Below are 25,361 nucleotides of genomic sequence, written 5' to 3' on the forward strand. Positions count from 1 at the left end.
TCTAACCAATGGTAAAGTTAGAAGCCGCTTCACTACTAAATCCAATTCTAGTCTCATGCTCTCATCATTATTATGAAAAGTGAGAGATTAAATTTTTCATACCCATATTAATTAATACAAGGATAAATTTGTAAAAAAAATCAAAAAGTAATAAATATCTTATATTTTGAACAAGTTTAGTTTAAAAAAGAAAAAAGTCTTCTAATTTGGACAAGAAGAAGCATATCATGAGTTAAACAAACGTCAAAAAGCTGCACTGCGCATAGGTAAAGTTGATCTTCTTACATCTAGCATAAACACAACTAAAACAAGCTCCATGGAGTGTAATAAAATGTTGTCCAAGATATAATGAAAAGGGAAATCACCCAAAATAAAATAAAGAAAAAAACATGACCAGCAAAAGCATTTTACATTTCAGAAATTTAACTAAACATCAGCTTGCAATTCACAGAAGCTCTAGGACATGATGATAATCTTATGAGCATTTGGAGTTTCGAATCTGCATTTTCCATTGTAGAACTGCAAATGAAGATGTTTGTTAAAGCACTTGCATTCTTCAGAATAAATATTGCAAGTTTAAACTCACATTCCAACCCTCTATATTCACTCAGACGAAATTCCTTAAGATGCGTTGCAAGACATTGAGGAACATCAAGCATTGACTCCACCGAACTTCCCTCCAAAATAGGATCCAACTATTGAAACGAAAATACACGTATCAGTTAAAAAACTAACTGAAGTACTGTCAGCACAAATTTAAGTTAAAATATACAAACCTTGAGAATAGTAAGAATTTCAAGTTTTGGGCAATTTTGAAGGCATCTCACAAGGTTGGTCACATCATCCGTCAAACATGGGAAGTCCAGGCGAGTTAAATTATAAAATGTTGGAAAAAAGGACGTAGATAGTGTATACCCTTTCTGCATTAGGAAAACCAAAATCATAACTTGATTTTTTGATATCAAATTTGACAATGAAAAATTAGGAAAAATTAATCATTTAATTCTCAATCTTGATTTGACCCATTGTTAATGGTCTCTATATTTTAAAAAAATAAAATTATAAATATTAAAATTATTTTAAAATTTAGACATTAATATTTTAAATTTCTAAAGCTTTTAATCCTTGCAAAAAATTATAAAAATTAAAATTTTATAATGATGAGATTAGAATCGAATTAAAATTATAAGAGTTAAATAATTAATTTTTTTAAAAAAATTATTACTATAAAAATCATTATCAGTACCTCAATCCGAAGAAGGCTGACATCACTAAAAGCTGCCAACGGAATCCAAGATGGTTGAACTTGTGCCACCACCAAATGTTCAAGCCTTCCAATCCTGGGGCGGTTGAAATCTTCAGAAGGAGCAGACCATGATTTTAATACCAGGACTTCAAGAAGAGCACATCCATTAAGGATATTAGCCACAGTTTCAGCATTTGAAAACTGAACTCTCACCAGATACAATACTTTGAGTGAAGGCAAATTAACAGATCGAGCATTCAGCTTAACCTTAACCAACTTCAAAACCTTAATGGTACTGCTGTGGAAAATGCGAGAAGGTACATGAATGTGACCATAAAAATCTAGCTCGAGATGCTCAACTTTATGATTTATCAGTGAGTTAATCCACAGATTAATCCTGACAGGAGGCACTTGGAATCTCTGAAACTTGAGACGAAACATGTTTATGGGTTTCGAATCCGACAAGAACAAGACTGCATCTACAAACTGAATGAAAGACTTGCAAGTAGCAAAGTCAGTGTCATGAATATCAAGAGCGGGCATTGCTAGCCCTAGCGGAGTCCACCTCTTGGACAAGATCAAGCTCGTGGCTATGGCTTCTTTTATGGGAAGAAAAGAGAGGATGTGGTGAAGCAGAGGGTCTGGCAAGCTGCTAATCCTATCACTCTCTCCTTCTTGTTCAGGAGCTAATTTTGCCATGACGTACGTCGTGGCTTCGCCGGATGAGTAAAATTACAGAACAGATGTTTCACAGAATGAAGCTTACTTGGAGACCAGAGGCTACGACGCGTTGAAGGCGATGGCTTAGCAGTACAATCATGCTCTTGGTGCTGGCTTCCCTTCCCTCAGGTACTGAAAAACTTCAAAATAATGGAAAAATGACCATTCACTTTTGAAAATGGGAAAGTTGATGCTTCTTCCATAAGTAGTCAACTAGATTTTTTTACTTCATACACGGGATATTAACTCAGTTGCCCTCTTTATTAAAAAAATATAAAATATTTTTTTTAAAGAATTAAATATTTAAAAATATAAGATATTTTTAACAGTTTAAGATATAATTATTATTTTTCTTTTAAAAAGTATCTCTAATGAATGAACCCCTTTATATTTTAGAGTGAAATATCTTATTAAAAAGAAGTACATATAAAAAGATAATGTTAGTTTAAAAATAAATAACTACTTTATTAAAAGGTAAGATTCGATTAAAAATACCTTATATTTTTTAACAGGAAGCATATAATATGAAAACATACTTGGATTTGAATGACATTAGAATAAGAATTTTTTACTTTTAAAATAATAATTTATATTACTTATTTTAGATTTTAAAACATTATAATTTATATTTTAGATAATAAATATATAACATTACAATGACAAACATATTTTTTAAAAATTAAAAATAGATTTCTAGGTTCGACCCTAAACTTATTTAATAAATTTTAGTTTTAATAAATAATTAATTTTAAGGTGAATGATTTTAGGAGCATAAGCCTATAAGAACTAGGTCTTATTGTTAGCTAATTTTAAGATGAAAGACTTTAGGATCATGAGTTCATAAGAATCAAGTTTAATTGTTTTTCAATTCTGAATGTTAAAAGTTATTTCAATTAGCATTATCTTTTTATGATCTATATTTTTTACATGGTAAAAGAATAAATAATTTATTTTATTTATCACCTTTTACGTGTTGAAAATAAGCATCAAATTATATATGTAGAGTTTATTATTATGCATAAATTAAAAGGTAAATAATTTTTACAATTTTTTATTTCATTATGTAAAAAAATATAGATCATAAAACTTTTTTTTATTAATTGTACAATTTAAAAAAATTTTACAATTTTCTAAATTGATCGTAAACGGTAACAAAATTCAAAGGAATAAATGATCTATATTGTGCATGCAATGCATCAAAATATTATTATGTATAAGTTTCATATTCACCATTCATTTTTTTAATTTTTTTTTGAAATTGAGATCTATTAATTTTCATGAAGTATTTCTTTTTTGTATAAAAATAAAAAAGAAAAATTAAATTGTGATACATATTTTCCCTCCATCCTAATTTGTAAGACATGTTTGGAGATAACTTAGTATCCTAAAATATAAATTGTTTTAAGATTTTATCAATTATAATTTTTCAATATTACCCTTCCTTATTTATTATATTTCATTCTCTATTTATGTTTCACAAGTAAATTTATATTAAATTAAAGTTATTTTTTAAAATTTATATGTTTTTTTAAATAATAAGATTGTAAAATATATTTAATGAAATTTATTAATATGCATAATTTTGTGAAAAAAATATCTTATAAATTACTCTCTTTGAACCATAATACATGGCACTGCTAATTATTTTATGATTCTAAGAAAATTTAGTTGAAACCTTAATCTTTTAAATTTTTTTTTACATATTTTCAATCTTATACTTATTAAATAATCTAGATAAGTGCCTTAATAGTGATCATTAAAATTTTAGTGTATAATTTTTTTCAAAAAGTGTAATAAATGAAGTAGGGATATAGTTAAAAAATAATTATAAAAACTAGCAATGCCCTACATTTTCAATTAAGACTTTTAGAAGATATCATATATTCTAATTTGGAAAGAATATTTTTTAGTATTTATTTCATATTTACCACTCATTTTTCATGTGAGTCTCATATCTACCTTTTCTTATTATAAAATATTTATAATATTTTATTTTTTATTTTTCATATAATAATTAAAAATTACTATAAAAATAAAAGATGGTCGGAAAAAAAAAAAAAGAGAAGAGGTTGGATGGTAGATTTTTTTGAAAAAAAAAAAATGGGCCCACCGCTTCACATGTACAAAATTTAAGAGGCTGGGCTCTGTCACTTTACAAGTAGAAAAAGTTAAAAAAAAAAAAGTTGGGTCTTGCCATTTATTGTTCAAAGAACTATTGTTCTACAGAAATATTAATGCATTTTACAATATAAGTAGATTAAGTATTATTATAAGACTATGTTCCTCCTAAAAAAAATAGTTAAAAATTTATCTCTTAACAAATTTTATATATCTTTTTAATTATATATTCATTTAATATTTTTATGTAGGGTCTTATTAATAATAATTGAAATTTTAATGTATTGTTTTTTTGAAAAATAATAAATAAATTTGATACATAATTGAAAGATAATTATAAAAAAGGTTAAGGTTCAATTTTATTCCTATACTTATTTTTTAGGAGCGTTGGGCATCCTATATCTTTAAGTAGGGTAATGTTTCCTCTGAAGTATTTTTTCAAGGTTCAAAAACACCATTCTATTAGGAGGCTGTTAAGTTTTTTATTTTCTGCTAATGTGGATGTGCATAGGGCTCACACATAGTGATAGGTAAGACTTTGACCATATCTTTCGATGCTAATTTGCTCATAAACTCTTTTTTTAGGAGTACTGGTAATCCTAAAGTCTTTTTTAGGAGCATTGAATATCTTAAAATTTTATTAAAATAAAATTTAATAAATATTGTCAAAATATTAAATATAAAATTTAAATATTATTTTTTATAAATATTTATTCAAAATTTATAAATTATTTTTTAAATATTAACAATTTAAACTAGCATTTTATAAATTTATAGATGACTTCTTATTTTTTTAATATCAATCTTCAATGTTTTTAAGACAGTGCCTAAATCATTATGCCTTTTGTGTATGTCAAAACTAATTTATATTTTTAATATTGGTTAAGTTTCTTAAATTTTTAGATCATTTTTTGTAATTTTTTTAATCAACTAACAATCTTTCTTCAACATATTACACTACCCAAATTTAATACTTTTGATATGTTACAGTGCTAGGAGTAAAATAAAAAAAATGACAAATCAGGATTAACAATATGCGAACAAAATTGCTAATTTAAAAGATATCGATTATTCTATTAATATACTACAAAAAAGTTACTTAATAAAAGAAAAATGGAGAGATGGGAAGAAAAAAGTCCTTCATTAATTTGAAAGTTCATTCCTTTTATTTTTAATACAAAATTTCAAAATATAAGAAATATTAAAATACTTAATATTTTAATAATATTTATTAAATATTATTTTAAAAATATTTTAAGGTGTTCAACGCTCCTAAAAAAAGACTTTAGGATGCTTAAGTCTTAAAAAAAGAGTTCAAGGATAAAATAATACTAAAAAATATAGTCAAAGTCTTATATATCACTATGCGTGGGCCCCATGCATGTGTCGTGTCAATAGAAAATGAAAAACTTAACAATTGACCAACATGTTAACAATTGACCAGCATGAGGGGTTTTTTGCATTAAAAATAAGTTTAGGGATAAAATTATCTCACTTAAAAGTATAGGGTGCTCAGCACTCATAAATAAATACAGGGACAAAATTAAACCTTAACTCTTATAAAAATTATCTAATACTTTATATTTTAGATTAAATAATACTTTTATATTTTTATAATAAATAAAATAAAACCTAATCTTCATCTGACGTTTTGTGAAATAATGTTAGTTATGCATAAGATAAATTAACATTGTTAATGTTAGTTATATTCCAATTTTAATTTACTATTAGGATTTAAGTAATGTTAGAAATAAATTATGTCATGATAAATGGATATGACCATGTGATTATTCCAATAAAAAATAAAATTATTTAAGGCATTTTGCCAACTTAGCATATTATAAATGTTAAAAAAAGATTGTTATGAAAATTTATTTAAGCAAAATATATAAACTTAAATTAATATTTTAAAGTTTAGGAAAGCCATGAAAAAAATAGAGAAGAAGAAGAAAGAAAGAAAGAAAAAAGAAAAGAAAAAAAGAAGAGAGAAAAGTATTATATTTTAAAAAATAAAAATAAAAGGACTGTGACCCAATACTCACAGCACACCCAAACCCACATAACTCATGCATTGTTTGGTACGATAGAAATGGTTTTAATGAAAATAAAATAAACATAAAAGTGAAAGTGAAGATAGAATATAGATTTGATGTTTAAAAATATGTTTGTTCATAGAATTGGGAGATTATTTTTATTTAATATTAATATTTAAAATACAAAAATACTAAAATGCCGACTTCCCTCAAAGAAATTGCTATAGCCAAGATCAAACCAATGCCACAGTCTCAAAGAATCTTCATCTTTCTTTCTTATATTTTCTCTGAATCTCTAGATTTCTCTCATTAACCTTGATTATTATACTAAGGCTACAAAGTTTCAAGGAAAGAGTTGGCCTGTCACACCACAAAAATTAAGTGTGACCGACACAGAATCTGTGCACGAAATGTACATTCCATAAGCCTTGATCTAAAAAACTTTTAATTTAATACTTTGAACACATTAATAGCACGATTAGAAATTTTTATAATGCTTTTTATATAAAACAAAAATAAAAAACTTTCTATAGAAATTTGATAGAGCCTCTCATAAAAATAGGCCTCCCAAAATTTTTACAACAACAATTTACAATATCAAATTAGCAATACAAAGCTCTACTCTTCAACCGTAGACATACAACATAGTATAAAGGTTAGGACCCTAACCATAGTCAATATAAAGGTTGAAGCACCTAAATTCATATTGATTGAGGTGTTATTCATTGAAAAAGAAATATTTTTAATCTCAAATAATATATTGTTAGCCCTGCACCTTCAGTTGAACATTGTGGGGTTTATTACCATTTGAAAGTTGAAGTGCTATTGCAATTATTCCTTTTTTGTTGTAAAATCTAAACTTATTTATTATATTTTGTAAATTAAGTTCTAGAGTCTCCATGTAGATCATAGGCAGGGTCCTTACCTTATTGAGTGATGTCATATGACAGTTGACATGGAGCAAGGCTTCTCTTTGATTAATGAGTTGACCTTGTTATAGCTATTTTTCTTTTCTTGCAGGTTATATTTATAGTGAAGATTTTGCTGAAGTTTTTACAAGAAATTCATGATTAAATAATAACAATTATAATATTAAAAGAATTTTGTTCTGCAGGAGAAATGTGTTTGTGGTTAAAAAAATATATGTTTTCTATTTGAAGGCTTAAGAGATGTGAGTTTTTATGCATAGCCCATGCCAATCACACGGTGATTTTTCTAAGCATGACAGAATGGCTGTTGTATTTATGGGAGAATTATTGTGAATTATTTGGGGTATTTTTTATATGAGTAATCTGGACATTGTTTGGTTGAGAACTTTTTTTTAGTTAAGAGCTTTAAGGATCTTATGTTTATATTTTTTTTGGTTTTTGAATTTGATTTGAGTTATGGTTGAGTACTCATGATTTGCTCATAAAAGGGATTTTTTTTGGCATAAGTTTGAAAGTTGAAATTTGTAGGCCTTCTAGTACTTTTTAGAAGTGATTTGAGAATGAATAAAAGGTCAAAAGGAGTTTAGAATTGTGAAATTCATTTGGTATGCTTGAATTAAAATTCTAAAAGAATAATTGAAAATTTGAGGATGAATTTTGACGGTGAATATGTTGGGCATTGAATCTTAATTTGAGAAATTGAGGCTTTTGATAAATTAGAGTTTATATTAGTAATTTATAATTCTAACAGATTAGTTAAGGTTGAGATAAATTGAATTTGAATTTGGAATTAAAGAATTGACATTCAAATGAATTTTGGGAGTTTGGGGTTTATAGTTAATTTAATTTGAATCTTTTAACTTTGTTTTAATTAATTGTGATACGAATTATGTAGATTTGCAATTGTAAGAGATATTTGGCACTTAAGAGTACTCAATGGTTGATATTGTTTAGGTAAGGCAAGATGTAACAATAGTTTATTATTTTTATATTAAAAAACTTCTATTTTTATATTAATATATATATATATATATAATTGTGCTAGGAATATTGTGCCACTAAGGGCTTGTTTGACTGATTTTCTAGACTGAAAATATATGTTATGAATTATCTAGCATGCTTGTGTAATATTTGAACTATTATGTAGTTGTTTTATCTCTTTTAAGCATGCTAGTTTGTTTTGACTAATGCTTTGACTATGAAAATAATTTCTAATGGTGATTTAATCCTTTAAAACATGCTTGCTAGTTTTGAGGATTAAACATGAGATAGATTGTTCTTTTTAAACATGCTTGTGTGTTTTTAAAACTTGACTATTAGATTATGATGCAAAGAGGAAATAAGGTGGTTGGTGTATTATTGTTGTTTGCATAGTGGAGATTAATAATTAATTATCCATTAACTGCCACGTGGTATGCCTCTACTAAGCATTTAGTGGTTGGGTTTCTATAGGTCCTTGCTACTCTAGTTTAGTTTTTTAATATCTTATAATTTTTTTAATATCATAATTGACCGTGAAAAACTACATTTCCATTTGAGAAATGATTTTGCAAACTGACATTGCAAAAATTATTATATTTGTAAATATATGTTGTGAAATGAGTTTTAAAATGGTTTGTTATTGTATCCATTTGTTATTGAGACATTGAATGTTATTTATTACCTTTTTAACATTTTCAACTAAGGGTTTCAGTAGGATACAAGGAAAGGTACAGGAGAATAGAGCCCAAGGACTCATATCTCTTTTGGTTGGTACATGTAGTATTAGACCATTCTTATTGCCATGATCTAGGACTTGCAAGCTCAATGAATTGTGCTTTGGGCCTTGAAAGGTTATTTTGTATCATGTTGGCAAAACGACCTCTTTTTTTTTTTTTAACTTTTTTATCTTATGAACCTAATTGTGAAAGATTTAGAATTCAACGGTTATATGGATATGATTTTATTTTGAAATGTGATCCAGTGATTTGTTTTGTAATTTTTGGGCTGAGCTGTTTATATTAACTATGATTCCAGGTTATATTAGAATTTTTATTGGGTTTGCTAGTTCTTGTTAGGCTTCAAATGCCCTAGGCCCAATGGATTGTTTATTTGGGATCCCTATTGCTTAAATTGAGTAGAGTTTTGTTAAATATTTTATTAAAAAAAAGTGTTTTATTTTTGGGGTTACATCATATATTTAAAAATAGAATGACAAGCATTATAGACTAGAAAAACTATAAAGACATAGAGCAATAGAAAAAACTACAATGACTTATAACAAAATATGATAAAACTACAAGGATTAATAGTTGTGTTTTTCTTTAATTAATTACTAGTTAATAAAAGTTTAAATAGAAAGCATAACCATTGATCTTTATAGTTTTTTTGAGTTTTGTTGTTAATCTTTATAATTTTTTAAGTGTTTTTAATCTCCATGATTTTAGTAATATTGGGTGATGTTTGTTTCTCAAATCCATAATGATGTTAAATTGCAGGGATTATAAGGTTTGAAAACAAATTGCAAGAATTAAAAAATAAAAATTCGATAAAGTTATAGAGATTAATAATTGTGTTTTTTTCAAATTTAAAAGCAAACCAAGAGGTGCACCTCTTTGGTGATAAACTTTTCACTGGCTCGTTGATTATGGGTTTTGTGATTGCATCATCCTCGTCGCTTTTACTCTCCCTCTCCCTCTCTCTCTAAACATTGTCCTCCGCATATGAACCCAAAACCTAAAGTTTAACAGCAAACGAGGAGGCACAACAACGCCTTGGTACAATACTATTTTTATTAGTTATTAGATAAGGCTGCATCATCTTTTCTGGTTTTACTCTCTACATATAGAAATGATAATAATCATCCAAAATCTGCTGCCGCTTAGGACTCTTCTGTGCAGGCTTACAAATTTATAACTGCACAGCCTCACTACGTCAAAGTGTAGAAAATCTGGATTCCAAGTATTTTCATTCAGATAGTGATAAAGTACAGTTGCTGAAACAAAAGGAATATTTTTATAGCAATTTGGAATATGACTTTGGCGACTACCCACAGCTCACAAATTGCTTCATTGGCTATCTTTTTGAAACGGTACGTTTCAATGTTTCTGATGATCTGTGAGTGATGCCTGGTGCTATGAATTCTACCTTGTGGGTATTACGGAAGTTTGAAATTGAACATGTTACTGAGAGATTAACGGTGAATGCCAACCAAAAAGAGGTTAGAATTTTATAGTACATAGATTCACGGTTAATGATAATTGAAATTTTAATACATTTTTTTAATAAAATAATAAAAAAAGTTGGGGTATAATTGAAAAGATAATTATAAAAATTATTCAATGCTTTATATTTTGAATTAAACAATGTTTTTAAAAGATGTCCTATATTATATTTAAAGGGAATATTAAGCATGATTTTTTTTTGAAAAGAATTATAAAAATATATTTCTTTAATCAAGTAATACAAATAAACTGTTATCTGATAAAGGGAATATTAAGCATGATTTTTTTTTGAAAAGAATTATAAAAATATATTTCTTTAATCAAGTAATACAAATAAACTGTTATCTGATATTAATTGTCTAATGCCTGATCAAATTTTATTATGCAACTATATTTTATACTTGTGCGATGCATGTGATATTAATTCTAAGTTACACTATAATGTCTCATTATAGTGACGACACTCCACCAGTAACAACGGCAATTCGCTAGCAACCACCTCGGTGATTGTCCACTACCACGAGTTTGTGATGATTCTCCGTCGTCCTCTACCTGAAAAATGGATCTAAAAATTAGATCTTTCGGTGACTACCACTGATTCTCCACCAGTAATGAGGCTTGCAGATCTGAGTTCCTACCTAGCCCAGTGTTCGCTTGTCACTTCATATCCAAATCGTCGAACAGTACTCAAGATTTATATGGTGGAAGGGTTGATTTGAGTTTGGCAACATTCAGGCATGGTTTTGGTGTTTATATTCTTCGACTTCGATATTTGATTCTCTAATTTTCATTACATGTTCCAACAATAAATCCTGAAATTTGGTGGGTTAATCTTGTTTTGGTATTTTGAGATTTGGTGATGATGAACAAATCCTAGTTTTCTGGTAGACGGTGAACGAGGAAGGAGATGACTTTTTTTATTTTTTTTTTTTAGGGGTATTTTGATATTTTCAAAATACAATTATATTTATTAAATATAATTCATATTTCACTTCCATTTACATATCAAACATATTTTAAATTCTACTTTTACTTTTGTTTTCAATTCTATTTTTACCTTCATTTTCACTTTCACTTCCACCAAAAACACTTCTCCGTATCAAAAAGGACATAAGGCTAATATAGAGAAGAGAAGGTTTCAATAAGTTTAATTAAGGAGAAAAAAAGCTTGAAATTTTTAAATATAAATAAAATGTAAAAAAGAGAAAAAAATAAAAATTATTTAAAAATTTAAAAAACATACATGTCTATATAATAATTTGTTACCGCGTATGATGTCTTAAAAAAATTAAATAGGAGTATATTCTAATCTAAAATTTATAACCCCATGAGCTATGTATATTGGTATAGCCATGAATGACTAATAAATATGGAATTAGATATAAAAAAAACTAATAAATATAGATTGAGCTCGTCGGGCTTCTCAGTTATGCTTTTTTTTTTTTTTGGTTTAAACTTTTGGACTTGACTCACTTAGGCCTTAAGAAAAGGCTTTAACTTGAACTCAACTGACCGGTTTAAATTCATATTTATTTTAAACATAAAAAATTGAGGTATTTTAAATTTTTGAATTAAATTTAGACATTTAAATATGTGTTTATATTTTAAAATTATAATTTATTTACATAACTTGGATTTAAGAACATTATAATTTATATTTTAAATAATAAATGTATAATATTATAATGTCAAACTTAATTTTAAAAAAATTAAAGATAAGATAAAAAATTGGCTTCTAGACATGGCCTTGAGTTCAATTAATAAAGTTCAAACTTGAAAAATGATTAATTTTAATGTATAAGGCCTTTAAGAGCCTAAACCTATAAAGGTCAAGCTCATAAGAGCCAAGCCCATCAATTTCAACTCTCTCTCTCTCTCTATATATATATATATATATTAAAATTTATTTTAATAGAAACTTTTTTATTATCTTATTTATTCCATCACTTAGTATCTTAAAAAAAAAAGTAAGAGTATTATCTATTTAATGAGACTGTATATTTTAGGATTTGAATTTGAGATCCCAAGAATATTAATATATTTTTATGTTAACTTATTACTCTTCTATATACTTAAAAGTACCAATGATTTATTTGATTCTACAATTTTTTAACCTTTACATGTTGAAAAATAGAAGCATCAAATCAAATTATTATTATTTTTTAAAACACAGTAGCTGTGTTTAAGTGTTATGGGAGAGATTCTTTCAGTACTAGTTGTGGGTTAGCTTGCGTAAAGGCTTTAAAAGTTTAAATTATTTGTAAGGGTTTACCAGAATGAATTATGAATTATTGATAGTAATTTTTCAAGTTAAAACTCATGTTACCTAAATTTACAATATAATTTGCTTATACTTGATGTGCCAAACATTCTTGTAATTCTAGTAATTCTATAATTAAAAACTAAAAAAGTCCCACAAAGAGATTCATCTCTTTTTTATTTGTTTCTAGACATCATATGGGTATGTATCTTCATGAAAGATTTGTACTTAAATAAAGTGTGACTCTTATATTGTATTTAATGTACAATCTAATTTTAATAGAGTCATTACATATTGTAATTGTTCTTTTAATGAATTTTGTCAGTCTTTTCAAAAATAAGAGCATACACATTAAAACCCAAATTTAAATGGCTTAATATATTATAATATAAGATGAAATAATTAAAGGAGAAAAGAAGAAAGGAAAGTCATTCGTGTGAATTTCACAAAATAATAAATCTCATCTACATATATCTCTTTTCCTTTAAACCGAGCAAAACATAATTCAAGAAGACATGATTATTCTTAGGAGAATAAGAGAAAATCTTGATTATTAATTCATAATATTGAAATCACACTAATGCACAATTAATAATTTCATAAAATGTAATCATTTATATGAAATTAATTTGAAAATATACCAATAGAACTTAAAATATAAATTTCAAAGTGAGATCAAACACTCATTCAATGTGGCTATACATTTTTATACAACATAAGCTTGAGACAAATAAAACATAAACATAGCTTTATAGAGCTTATATTCTGTTGAATTTTATAAAAAATTACTATAACGCAATTTTTTCCCGTGTAAAATTTTTTGGATAATAGAGTTAAAAAACATGAACAAACTTTTACTTCCAAGGAATTTTATGGTTTATAAAAAAAATTATTACAAGAAAAAATAGATCTGGTTTTAAAACAAAACATTTATTATTTGTTATCCATGTAGTAAAAAAATATATGGAAAGTTATTTTAATAATAAATTTGTATTTTTTACAATTTATTACTTTTGTGTATACTAAAAGTATAAACACCTTATTTTATTTTAGAATTTATTATCCAGAAAAAATTAAAAACAATTTGAAAATTATTAAAATAAAAAATATATTAATATGATATCTTAAAAATACAATATAAGCATATTCTTGAAAATATTATGATTTGAAAAAAAATAAACATGATAAAAAATATTTTAAAAACAATTGAAACAAAATTACAGGCATACTATGCTATTGATTTTGATGTTCCATAGACAGTAAAAACCATTACGTTTTATTATATATAAGATATTAGATTTTTTTTTTTGGGCCAAAAGATATTAGATTGTAACTTTAAAAAGTTACTCTAATTACTTCTTCAAGTACAAGTAACAAGTAATGCTCATGGTTTCTTTGAGAGTAAATTTCATTATTTATCTATATTTGATTCTGAATTAAATTAAATCACCAACGTATAACTTCTCACTTCTCAAATTGTTAAATTAAGGAAAAATATAATTATTAATCTTTATAATTTTATCACATTTTGTTATTAGTCTATATACTATATTTTTATTACTCTAGACCCCCATAGTGTTTTAGTCTGCAACGTTAGTTTTTCTATTTTTAAATATATCAAGAGAAATGATGATGTGGCACCAATAATATTAAATTATCTAATGTATAATTAACAGTGTTAAATTAAATTTTAAAATAAGAAAGAAAAAGATAGAGCAATCACAAAACATAAAGTAACAAATATCAATTGGTGTGATGAATGAAGCCAAAGCAAAAGCGGGAAGATGCGTTTGAAATCTGTAAAAACAAACAAAGTAAAACCTAAACTTTGTCTGATGCACAGTAAAATGATGTTAATTACACATAAAAATAATTTAACATTGTTAGTACTAAATTATCATCCCTCTTGGCATATATAATCCCAATTTTATTACTAGGATTTAAGTAATATTAGAAATAAATTATTTCATGATAAACGGACATTGCCATGTAATTATTCCAATAAAGAAAATTTACCTAAAATGGATTTAATTTTAAAAACTTAATTTTGGACTATAATTTTTAGAAAATAAAGAAAATCAATAATTTTAGTTGATATTAAATAAAATTATTTAAGATATTTTGCCAACTTAACATATTATAAATTAAAAAAAATATTATGAAAAATTATTAAGAAAAATATATAAACTTAACTTAATCAGAAGGAGGAAGGAAGGAAGGAAGGAAACAAAGAAGGAAAAATAAAAGAAGAATAAAAAGAAGAAAAAGGTAAGGAAAATGACAATAAAATTTCTCTTAAATATATAAATAAAATTTAATTTTCAAAATGTCATAATTTTCTTAAAGTTTTTGAGGACTTTTCTATTATTAATAAATTTATATGAATTACCAAATTATCCCTGTTTAAAATAAATAATTCACAAATTTTGTTTAAATATTCACAACTTTTTTTATAACAACAATGCAACAGTAAAAAATTTAATATGTGAAGTTATGATTTCTATTTCATTATTGTAATATAAGAAAAAAGTTGTAAATATTTAAACAAAACTTATGAATCATTTATTTCTCACAAGGACAATTTGATAATTTATATAAATTTATTAATGATAAAAAAGCCTTTAAAAACTTTAGGAAAATTATAAAATTTTGAGAGACCAAATTATCATTTATATATTTTAGAAGAATTCTATTATCCTTTTCCCAAAAAAGTATTAGATTTTTTTTTTGTAAAAAAAAGGAGCTACGGCCCAATACCCACAACACACGTAAACCCATATACTTTGAGCTTTTAACCAAAGTGGCACACGCACAAGTCACCAATTCCACTTCAAACCTTCAACTTCCTTTCCCAAGTCCCACGCATCTTCCTCGGGCTCAACAGGGTCCGCCATTTTCAGGGGAGTATTTAACATCTTGAGTTTATTTAGCTGTTCATAATCACTCTTATTCCCAAAACTCAATTCATAAATATTTTTCTACTTATTAAAAGTTTTATAAGGGTTGTATTATTTTTAGAAGTGAAGCAAAATTTTGAATTATAGGGCAGAGGGTAAGTATTGAGTTTTTAGCAGTGAGTATTATAAGATTGTAGAAATAAATTAATACTTAAATTTATGAGTTTAGATTTGTTCTATTGGTTAATTTGAGGATTTAAAATGAAGGTTTTAATTTAAAAATTTATGATTTGTTATGGATATGATATCTATACCGATTAAATTAGAATTTAATGATTGATTTGGGTTTGATTGAAGTATCATTGAAGTCCTAATGGTTTAGTTTTGGGGTTTAAGCTTGAAATTAGAATTTAGAATTTTTAATAAAACCTTATATTTGAGATTTGGGAATTTTATTTTTTCTAAAGTTAATTATTACTTTAGGTTCTCAAGGCGTGATGCAATTACAGCCAAATGGTCGGGTGTAGTTGGGCTTGGATTTTCTAGGTTTTCTGTATCTAAGGTTGTGTTGTTGGATTGGATGACAGGAGGTCTGATAGTTTCAGTAACTATGGTTAACCAGATTTTGATGCCAAATTGATAGGTGCTCAAAATAACAAGAGAAAATAAGAGAAATAAATGGGATAATGAAACTTTCAATCTCTCAAATTTATCTCAATTATTGATTTAATCCCTCAAGTTTAATCTATATTAATTGATCCTTTATATTTTTTTTTAAATTATCATGTGAGTCTTTTAAGTTTTAAAACATAAATTGACTTTTAAAATAATTTAATGTGCAAAAATATATTAATAACTTGACATATATATACAGCTAAATAAAAATAAATTAGCCCTCAAATTATTTAATTTTTATTAATCCTTTATATTGTATTTTGTTCACTTGTTTTTTTTTTAAACTTTAGAGTTTTTTTTCCTTCAAACTAAATAATGACAATTCTTGTCATTAATATTATCTACATGGCTTCCATCAATATTATGTGATCCATGTCAATGAATTTTAACAAAGTTGCTTCCTTTTTAAACAGTAAGGAATAAATCAATAATTGATGTAAATTTAAGGGACTAAATCAATAAAAATCAAACTTGAGGGACCAAATCAATAATTGAGTCAAACTTGAGGAACTAAAAGTTACATTATCCCAAAATAAATCTATCAAGATGATATAGAACAAGAATCTTGTTTTATATTTCTCTCAATAGCTATGCTTAAAAGAATCTTTAAAGGGTTTAAGAAATTATATTTATTCATGATATGCTATCTTTTGAGTTGCTAGACATATTTATAAAGCTAGACATGATTGAAATCTAGATAACTAGATAATTAAAAACTAAATAAAATTTGAATCTAAATAAAATATAATAAAGTCTAAAGAATTAGATATCTAAATAGAGTCTCCTAAAACCTATTCTAAATAATATTCAAATAATATTAAATCATATAACAACAAACTAAAATCATATTTAAATCAAATAATATTCAAATTTAATTTATCTTCTGTGGCTTCTTTCTTGAATAATTCTTTAATGGAATCTGATCTGAAATCTCATCACATTGATATGCGGTAACGCAATAATAATTAAATTATCGATATAAGTTATGCCTCCCAGGTAGTTGGTTTGGTAACCAAACATGACCCTAGTCTTTGTAAGAATGACCATTATTAATTAATTATTGATAGTAATTTTTGAAGTTAAAACTCATGTTACCTAAATTTGCAATGCAGTCTACTCGTGCTTGATGTGTTGAACATTCTTGTAATTCCGGCGATACTATAATTAAGAATATCAGGTTGCACCTTAAAAAAGTTACTCTATTTACTTCATCAGGAAAAAGTAACAAGTAACGTTCATGGTTTCTGAGAAGGATGCTGATGATCTATTTCTTATGTTATTAATTATCTGTATCATTAATTTTATCTGATCCCAAATTCGATGCTTTGGGGGTAAGTTTCATTGTCGGTCTATATTTGATTCTGCATGAAATTAAATCACCAATGCATAACTTCTACATATAAAATGATTTATAGCATCCTCCATTAAACTTGTAGAGAATCATCTGACATACACTAGTACTTTAGGACTTTTGGTTCTTCATGATAATGGCTACATCCAAAAACCAGAAGCAGATTTCTTTGACTCTGATAGTAGACAAGAAGAAAAATAAAGTACTGTATGCTGAAGCAGGGAAGGACTTTGATGATGTTCTCTTAAGCATCTTTACATTGCCCTCTTGGGAACTGTTTCTAAACTTCTTATTAGTAAGGACTGTTTTGTGCAGCCTTGCAAATTTAACAGCATAACCTTGCTACTTGAAAGTGTAGAAAATCTAGATCCCAAGTATTTTAATTCAGATAGTTATAAGGAACTGCTGTTGAACCCAATGAAAAAGTATTATTGAAATTATATAATGTATGACTTTGATGACAAGTAGCTCTCAAATCGCTTCACTGGCTATCTTCGAGAAATCACATGTTTCATTGTTTTTGATGATCTGTTCTTGATGCCTTGTGGTATGATTTCTACCTTATGGGTGCTACAGAATTTTGGAATTGAACATGTTCCTAAGAGATTTAGTGAATGTCAACCTGAAAGAAGTTAGGAAATATTACATTAGATTTCACAGAAGAGAATTTATTACCAAAAGATTTATAAAATTTACAAAATACTCTCAAATCTCAAATATTGCATATCTATAATTTGGCTAAAGGCATTTATAACCTAAGTTAGGTGAGATACGGCTACGAGTATCCAGTATGATAAAGTGATATAACAAATTTTTAAAATTTTAGGATACAGATATGGGGATATTTATAATTATAATATATATTTCAACGTTTTATAATATAGATATAAGTATTTTATTTTTAAACAAGAATTTCTAAAGTAATATAAGAATATTTATAACAATCAATTAAAATATTAAGTGTTTTTTCAAATTTTTAAGTGACATCATAAAATTTTTTAGAAAAAGAAAATCATATTAGAAATGTTAAAATATAAGATACATATGAAATATCCTATAAGCATTGTATTGGATATGGATACATTTACTGTTTTGAACTAGCATTTAGCATTTACTATTACAAGTTATAAATACCCTAGATAAGTTGTAAATGCCCTTAGCTAAATTGTAAATATGTAGGATTTGAAATTTGGGAGTATTTTGTGAATTTCATAAAATCTCTTAATAATAAATTCTTTTTTATGAAACTTAGGTGTAATTTTTTCTAAGAAGTTAGTATTTATTTTTTAGGGTATGTCCTATAAATGTCGCTTCAATTTTACCAACATTATATTAATTTGAAGTCTTTATACATGCTTTGTACTTTGAAGACATCCTCGGCACCGACCATCAGTTTAAGTACGTTCTTTAAAGTTCTAAAGGAAGAGAAATGAATAGAATTACCAAATGTAGCGATCATCTTTGGATTTAAAGTAATATGCTTTTAAATTTAGCTTCTTGTTTTGGGGAGTGTCACCTATGTGTTCACATCACATCCATTAATATTACATATTGCATTATAGTTCAATTTTGTCCTTATTTTTTTTTTTCCGAACAGCGTTGGGCACCCTATATTCTTAACTGGGGTAAAATTTTCCTGAATTATTTTTTAAGGGAGCAAAAATTCCCTTTTATTAAATAGCTGTTTGTTCTCCCGTTATATGTTGACTTGTCTAGGCATGGGGCCCATAAAAATCTGACTTGGCTTAATCAAACTTCCTTCTGACCATCTACATGGCATCATCTTCTTCATTCTTCTTCTCTCCTCCAGTTGCAATGGTGGCAACATTCCAGATGTAGAAGTAGTGATTTGGAGGAAATGGCGAAGTTGAACCACCATTGGTCGACGATGTAGTGGCAATCGATGGATTCATCATTGCTGGCAGTGGTAAAAGCAACAGAACATATTATTAGCAACCTTCTCACCCTAGCATCAATGATCTTCTCATCCATTGTCGATGAGCTTTGCTTCATTTTTCTTCAACCTTGTTAGCTCTTCACCCGACCTTCAGTGAGCTCCACACCCCACCTCCAAAATCAACTCTCTCCTATGCCAACAAAAAGATGTTTGAAGATAATTGTGATTATGTCATTGTCGAAGGCCTATTGGCGGCGGCATTGTGGCCTATGTTTTGAGTTCTCTTGCTTGATGGGTTGATTGAATTAGGTTTTGCCTATGCAATGGATTCAGTTGAGATCACAAAATTGAAACCAAAATCAATGGCTCAAGCTCAACACTTGATCCTATTTGAAAAAAAAAAAACGTGACAATGAAGGGGAGAAGAAGAATGAAGACGATGGTGAGAAGGACATTTTTTTCTGGGGCCCACACTTTGACAAGTCATCAGATAATAGGGAGAAGAAATAGATATTTGACAGAAGGGAATTTTTGCTCCCTTAAAAATAGTTCAGAAAAAAATTTGTCCTGTTTAAAAGTATATGATGTCTAGCGCTCCTTGAAAAAAAATATAGAAAAAAATTGGACCTTAACCCTCAATTTGGTTTCATTTTTCTTACTATTAGATTGACTTTTAAATTTAATCTGCTTTGTCATTGAAAAAAAAGTGGACCTCAAGCTCTCATCAGGGCTTACATATTTACATATCATCTATCAACAACTCCTCACATCAATTAGAAACCCAAATAAGCCTGGCAAGAAGAGCAAAGTAAAACTCATTGAAGAATGCTTGATGACAATAATGGTGAAGTTTGAAGAGCAACAACAAGCACCAATGAGAGTTTGAAGAGTGATCTTGTATTTTCTTAAATGGACAATAATGGAATATAACAAAATTGATGAGGACAAATTAGTTCAGAAATTTGTCTCCCCTATAACAAAACCTCAAATTGAAGAGGACCAAAATAAATTAGTCAGTTTCAATAATCAAATCAATGGTAAAGCTAGAAACCGCTTCACTACTAAATTCAATTTGAGTCTCATGCTCTCATCATTATTATGAAAAGTGAGAGATTATATTTTGCATACTCACATTAATTAATACAAGAATAAATTTATAAAAAAAATAATTTCGAAAAGCACTAAATATCTTATACGTAGAACAAGTTTAGTTGACAAAAAAAGTCTGATAATTTGGATAAGAAGAAGGATATATATCATATGAATTAAACAAAAGTCAAAAAGCTGCACAGCCCATATTTAAAGATTATCTTCTCACATATAGCATAAACACACTAAAACAAGCTCCATGAAGTGTCCAGCGTAAAATGTTGTCCAAGATATATAGTCAAAAGGGAAATAAGCCAAAATAAAATCAAGAAACAAGACACAAGCAACAAAATCATTTTACATTTCAGAAATTTAATGGAATAGCAGCCTGCAATTCAATGAACCTCTAGGACATGATGATAATCTTCTGAGCATTTGGTGTTTCGAATCTACATCTTCCTTGGTAGAACTGTAAATGGAAATGTTTCTCAAAGCACTTGAATTCTTCATAATAAACGTTGCAAGTTCAAACTCACATTCTGACCCTCTATATTCACCCAGACAAAATTCCTTAAGATGTGTTGAAAGACATTGAGGAACATTACCAAATATTGATTCCACCCAACTTCCCTTACAAATAGGATCTTCCAGCTAACGAAACGTAAATGCATGTATCAGTTAAAAACCTAACTAAAGTACTGTCAGCACAAATTTAAGTTAAAATATACAAACCTTGTGAATAGCAAGAATTTCAAGTTTCGGGATTTTTTGAAGGAATGTCACGAGACTGTCTACATCACTACTCAGACATGAGAATTCCAGGTGAGTTAAATTATAAAATGTCGTCCAAACACAGGACAAAGGTAGGCTCCTGTAAAACTGCTCGCCCTAATTTGGCAAAATCATGATATCATATCATAAAAAATCACAATAAAAATTTGAATTTTTTTATCAAATTTGATTTTTTTATGAAAAATTACGACAAATTAATCCTTACAAAAATTGTGAAGATTAAAATTTTATAATGACTGGATTAGAATTAAGTCAAAATTATGAACAAATTATAAGGACTAACTGATTAGTTTTTCTCAAAAAGTCACTACTCTATAAATTATCATCAGTACCTTAATCCGAAGAAGCCTAACATCACTAAAAGCTGCCAACGGAATCGAAGATAGTTCAACTTCTGCCGACACCAAATGTTCAAACCTTCCAATCCTGGGGTAGTTGAAACCTTTAAAAGGAGCAGACCATGATTTTAATACCAGGTCCTCAAGAAGAGCACATCCATTAAGGATCTTAGCCACAGATTCAGCATTTGAAAAGTGAACTTTCACCAGATGCAATACTTTGAGTGAAGGAAAATTAACAGATCGAGCATTCAGCTTAACCTGAGCCAACTTTAAAACCTTAATGGTACCGCCGTGGAAAATGCAAGCAGGCACATCAACGTGACTATAAGAATTTAAATCTGCAAAACATAGCTCGAGATGCTCCACTTTACCATTTATCAGAAAGTTAATCCACAGATTAGTCCTGATAGGAGGCACTTGGAATATCTGACACTTGAGACGAAACATGTTTATGGGTTTGGGATGTGACAAGAACAAGACTGCATCTACAAACTGAATGAAAGAATTAAGAGTAGCAAAGCCAGTGTCATGAATATCAAGAGCGGGCATTGCCAGCCATAGCCGAGTCCACCTCTTGGACAAGATCAAGCTCTTGGCTATGGCTTCTTTTATGGGAAGAAAAGATAGGATGTGGTGAAGCAGAGGGTCTGGTAAGCTGCTAATCCTATCACTCTCTCCTTGTTCAGGCGCTAATTTTGCCATGCCGTACGTCGTGGCTTCGCCGGATGAGTAAAATTACAGAACAGATGTTTCAGAGAATGAAGCTCACTTGGAGACCGGAGGCTACGACGCGTTGAAGGCGATGGCTTTGGAGTACAATCATGCTCTTGGTGCTAGCCACCTTTCCCCAAGTACTGAAGAACTTTAAAATAATGGAAGAATAACGATTCGGTTTAGAAATCTGGAAAGTTGATACTTCCTCGATAAGTAATACTCCCTTTGATTCAAAAATATAATACATTTTTAAATAAATTTTATATTTAAAAATATAGTTATTTTTTTAATCAAATTTTATATTTTATATTTATTCTTAGTGTTTTACTCTAAAATAAATATAAAGTGATTTATTTAATAATAACATTTTTTAAAAAAAGGTAATGATTATACCTTAAAAAAATAAAAATATCTTATATTTTTAACAGAAAGAGTAAGTATTATTATAAGACTATCTTCCTTCTAAGAAAAAAAAAAGTTGAAAATTTAATTTCATAACAAATTTTATATCTTTCCAATTATATCTTCATTTGATATTTTATACAAGAGTTTTGTAAATGATAATTGAAATTTTAATACATTATTTTTTTAAAAAATAATAAATGAAGTTGCAGTATCATTAAAAAGATAATTATAAAAACTATTCAATACTTTATATTTTGAATTAAACAATACTTTTAGAAGATGTTTTATATTATAATTTGGAAGAAGTATTAAATATGATTTTTTTTGAAAGAATTATAAAAAAATAAAAATTTATTTCTTTAATCAAGAAATATAAAGAAATTGTTGTTTTTCATGTTAATTGTCTAATGTCTGAAATTAGATTTAATTATGCAACTATATTTTATACCCATGCGGTACGTGGGATATTAATCCTAAGTTACAGTATAAGGGTAATATAGAGAAGGGAAGATTTCAACAAGTTCAATTCTTTAAAAAAAAATCTTGAAAATTTTAAATATAAATAAAATGTAAAAAAAGATGTAAGTAAAAATTATTTAAAAATTCAAAAACATACATATCTATGCAATAATTTGTTATATTTTATAATTCGTTATCCTGTATGTGACTTAAGAAATTAAATAGGAGTATATTCTAATCTAAAATTTATAACCCATGAGCTATGTATATTAGTATAGTCGTGAATAACGAATAAATGTGGATTGAGCTCATCAAGTTACTCATTTATGCTTTGTTTTTTTGGGCTCAAACTTTTGGACCTGACTGGTTTAAGTCCTAAAAATGGGGCTCTAACTCAAGTTTAAGTAACCTATTTAAACTTGCATTTATTTTAAACTTAAAAAATTGAGCTATTTAAATTTTTAGATTAAATTTACAATTTAAAATATGTGTTTGTATTTTAAAATTATGATTTATTTACTTATTTTGAATTTAAGATCATTATAATTTATATTATAGATAATGAATATACAATATTATAATGTCAAACTAAAATTTTAAAAAAATAAAGATAAGATAAAAAAAATAGGCTTCAAGATGTGGCCTTTAACTCAATTAATAAGGATCAAACTCAAAGAAATTGTTAATCTTAATGTAAAAGGCTTTTTAAGAGCTTGAACCTATGAAGGCCAAGCTTATAAGAGTGGAGCAAACCAGTTTCAACTCTATTTATTAGAAATTATTTTAAAATTATTTTTTTATTTTTTTATCACTCAATATCTTAAGAAATTTGAGAGTATTATTTATTAAATGTGATTATATATTTTATGACTCAAATGAATTTGAGATCCTAGAGATATATATTAGCTTATTTTTATGATAATTTATTACTCTTCTATATACTTAAAAGTACAAAAGATTTATTTTACTTTACAATTTGTTGCATTTTACATGTTGAAAAATATAAGCATCAAATCAAATTATTTTTTTAAAACATACTAGCTGTGTTTAAGTGTTATGGGAGAGATTCTTTCAGTCTTAGTACTGTTGTGGGTTAGCTTGCGTAAAGGCTTTAAAAGTTTAAATTATTATGAACGATTTACCAGAATGAATTATGAATTATTGATGGTGATTTTTTAAGTTAAAACTCATGTTAAACATTCTTGTAATTCTAGTAATACTATAATTAAAAACTAAAAAGAGATTTAACGTAGAGATTCATTTCCTTTTTATTTGTTTCTAGACATTATATGGGTGCGTATCTTTATTAAAAATTTGTGCCTCAATAGAGTGTGACTCTTATATTATATTCAATGCACAATCTACTTTTAATAGAGTCATTATATATTGCAATATTTCTTTTAATAAATTTTGTCAGTCGTCTTTTCTAAAATAAGAGCATATACATTAAAACCCAAATTTAAATGGCTTAATGCAATATAATATAAGATCAAATAATTAATGGAGAACAGAAGAAAGGAAAGTCATTCATGTGAAATTCACAAAATAATAAATCTCATCCACATATATCTATTTTTCTTTAAATCAAACAAAACATAATTCAAGAAGACATGATTATTCTTAGAAAAATAAGATAAAATCTTGATTAATAAGTCATAATATTGAAATCACACTAATGCACAATTAATAATTGTACAGAATGTAATAATTTATATGAAATTAATTTGAAAATAAACCAATAAATCTAAAAATATGAAGTTGAAAGTGAGATCAAATACTCATCCAACGTATTTATATATTTTTATACAACACAAGCTTGAGACAAATAAAACATAAATAATTAAATATATATTTTACTTATTTGTAGAGCTTATAATATATTTAATTTTATCGAAAATACTATAACACAATTTTTCCCGGTGTAAAACTTTCTGGGTAATAGAGTTAAGAAAGACGGACAAAATTTTACTTTTAAGGAATTTTTTGGCTTATGGACAAAAAATATTACTCAGAAAAAGTAATTTTAAAAAATATATCTGGTTTCAAAACAACACATTTATTATTTTTTATCCATGTAGTAAATATATGATAAGTTATTTTAATAATAACTTTGTATTTTTTACAATTTATTACTTTTGTGCATACTAAAAGTATAAACATCTTATTTTATTTTTAAATTATTTATCCAGAAAGAAATTTAAAAGTAATTTGAAAATTATTAAAATAAAAAAT

The 25,361-nt window shown here is 26.9% G+C and overlaps 2 protein-coding genes across 2 annotated transcripts; both read right to left on the bottom strand.

The window, feature by feature from the left end:
• Window positions 1-415: 415 nt before the first annotated feature.
• LOC129290731 (putative FBD-associated F-box protein At5g56440) lies at window positions 416-2,080 on the bottom strand. Its single transcript, XM_054927639.1, has 3 exons — window positions 1,247-2,080; window positions 777-920; window positions 416-695 (listed from the first exon to the last, which is right to left on the bottom strand). The coding sequence occupies exons 1-3, from the start codon at window positions 1,943-1,945 to the stop codon at window positions 423-425; spliced, it is 1,116 nt and encodes a 371-aa protein (XP_054783614.1). The 5' UTR covers window positions 1,946-2,080; the 3' UTR covers window positions 416-422.
• An 18,598-nt stretch (window positions 2,081-20,678) lies between these two features.
• Window positions 20,679-22,344, bottom strand: LOC129290049 (F-box/FBD/LRR-repeat protein At5g56420-like). The gene is made up of 3 exons (XM_054926766.1): window positions 21,522-22,344; window positions 21,151-21,306; window positions 20,679-21,069 (listed from the first exon to the last, which is right to left on the bottom strand). Exons 1-3 carry the CDS (start codon window positions 22,251-22,253, stop codon window positions 20,791-20,793), a joined length of 1,167 nt encoding a protein of 388 aa, XP_054782741.1. The 5' UTR covers window positions 22,254-22,344; the 3' UTR covers window positions 20,679-20,790.
• Window positions 22,345-25,361: the final 3,017 nt, after the last annotated feature.

This window comes from Prosopis cineraria, unplaced genomic scaffold (genome assembly GCF_029017545.1).
Source record: "Prosopis cineraria cultivar Desert tree isolate PC_DT_omini unplaced genomic scaffold, ASM2901754v1 PC13, whole genome shotgun sequence".
Taxonomy (NCBI): Eukaryota; Viridiplantae; Streptophyta; class Magnoliopsida; order Fabales; family Fabaceae; genus Prosopis; species Prosopis cineraria.